General features: G+C 35.7%; 1 protein-coding gene across 2 annotated transcripts in view; it reads right to left on the bottom strand.

Annotated features, from left to right (window-relative positions):
- LOC107697911 (ATP-dependent RNA helicase DDX19A-like) overlaps positions 1-1,022 on the bottom strand; it is an 8,755-nt gene extending 7,733 nt beyond the window's left edge. Inside the window, exons 1-2 of one of the 2 annotated variants that reach the window (XM_016498774.1) lie at positions 842-1,022; positions 396-451 (exon numbers count right to left, since the gene is read on the bottom strand). In XM_016498774.1, the coding sequence (XP_016354260.1) occupies positions 396-451; positions 842-898 (113 nt within the window). In that variant the 5' untranslated portion in view covers positions 899-1,022. The remainder of the gene's footprint in view (positions 1-395; positions 452-841) is intronic. The other variant, XM_016498773.1, reaches the window with a different exon arrangement.
- Between the last annotated feature and the right edge of the window lie 553 nt (positions 1,023-1,575).

Raw genomic sequence — 1,575 nt, 5'->3', positions numbered from 1 at the left:
TCTATTATTAAATAATACTTGATTATCATATTATAATGCTTGACTGCTTGACTGACTGATATTAAGAGTGTACTTTCAGATATTTTAAAAGCTGTACCATTTTACAAACATCATATATGTTTGTAAAATGGCATAACTTATATATATATATATAGTATTTCAGTCTGGCGAGTAAACAAAAAAATATACTAGCCAATGGCGATTCAATTGCCAAGGTGTCCATTGAGGGTTGCTTATAATGACACTTTATAGTACTTTTGCATCATTTTTGATGTAAAATCAATCAAGTTTCTCCTTTTGTGTTCCACAGAAGTCACACAGGTTTGGAACTACATAACATTAAATTATGGGTGAGCTATTGCTTTAATGCAATATAATAATGAAAAACATGACTACCATCAGGCTGGCGTATATTTGCATCTCCCGCTTCCTTAATCCGCAATTTCCCAATCTGTTTTCAAACAACAGAATGTACAGTTTTAATCAATTTAAATGCACTTCATAGAGTCAATACCCAATAATGAACATTCACAAATGAAGTGTGTGTCAATAGTAACGTCTTAAGCTGATTAAACAAAAGTCAATGATTTAAATGAAGCAGATATGTTTGCTAAAACTGATCTTAAAATAAAATATCATGCAGGCCGTGTCTTAAAGCTAAGTTAAAAAGCATTGTGATGGCCAAAACCTTGTTTGGACGTTTCAAACACTCCTGTGACATTCAGAAATGCTGTCTAGGTAGGCAGCTCACTAGGGTTGGTTTGAGACGCAGCCAGCGCCTGACTCAACGCAACTAGTGCGCTAATTCGTTACAACACAATTAAACCACATTTTCACTCACAGACTTGGCTGTAGACTCTTGATCTCCCACAGATAGAGCCCACGAGTCGGTTGACATGGCTTCAGTCGCAGATATGTGAACTATTAAGCGGCCTTGATAAGTCTTCAGATGGGCTGGCCACTTCACTCGATTTAGCTTCGCGAGAATGCGCACAGAACGCTGTCCGGCCGGAAGTTAGCACAGGACACTCAGTTCCAGTTTTCAATTTAATGTGTAAGTATATGGGTTTTAGTTTAAACCAATTAAATGCTACAGTAAGTTAGTATATTTTTATAATAAGCCATTAGTGCAGACAAATATTGCCATTTGTCTCATTTTCTGCTCATATTGACTGAACTTCACTTAAAGGGGTGGTTCACTGTTTTTTTTTCTAGGCTTGATTGTTAGAATAAAAGGTGCTTGGGGTCATTTTTCTGTCATATGCAATCTTGCATTTGTCTCAAAAGTCAATTTTGCATTACAGGCTATATGGTTTTATTTGTTTTTGCCTGCTTTCTCTTACAGGTAATTCAGAATTTCATCATAATTGTGAATTGAATGTGTATATTCAAAGAATCTTTATTTAAAAAGATTGTGTAGCTGATATTTATGACTTCCATTCATAGCTTTTGGAAGTTGAATTTGATATATTTTCTTCTTTATTGCAGATGAAATAATCAGCAACTGCTGCAGCCCTCAGTAAATCCCAGCAGATGAGATAAGAGACATTCAGCGAGAGTGAGCGAGCAAGAGGG

This window comes from Sinocyclocheilus anshuiensis, unplaced genomic scaffold (assembly GCF_001515605.1).
Source record: "Sinocyclocheilus anshuiensis isolate Anshui unplaced genomic scaffold, SAMN03320099.WGS_v1.1 scaffold78, whole genome shotgun sequence".
Taxonomy (NCBI): domain Eukaryota; kingdom Metazoa; phylum Chordata; class Actinopteri; order Cypriniformes; family Cyprinidae; genus Sinocyclocheilus; species Sinocyclocheilus anshuiensis.
The sequence above is the reverse complement of the archived record's forward strand: the minus strand, read 5'-3'. Positions and strand labels throughout refer to the sequence as shown.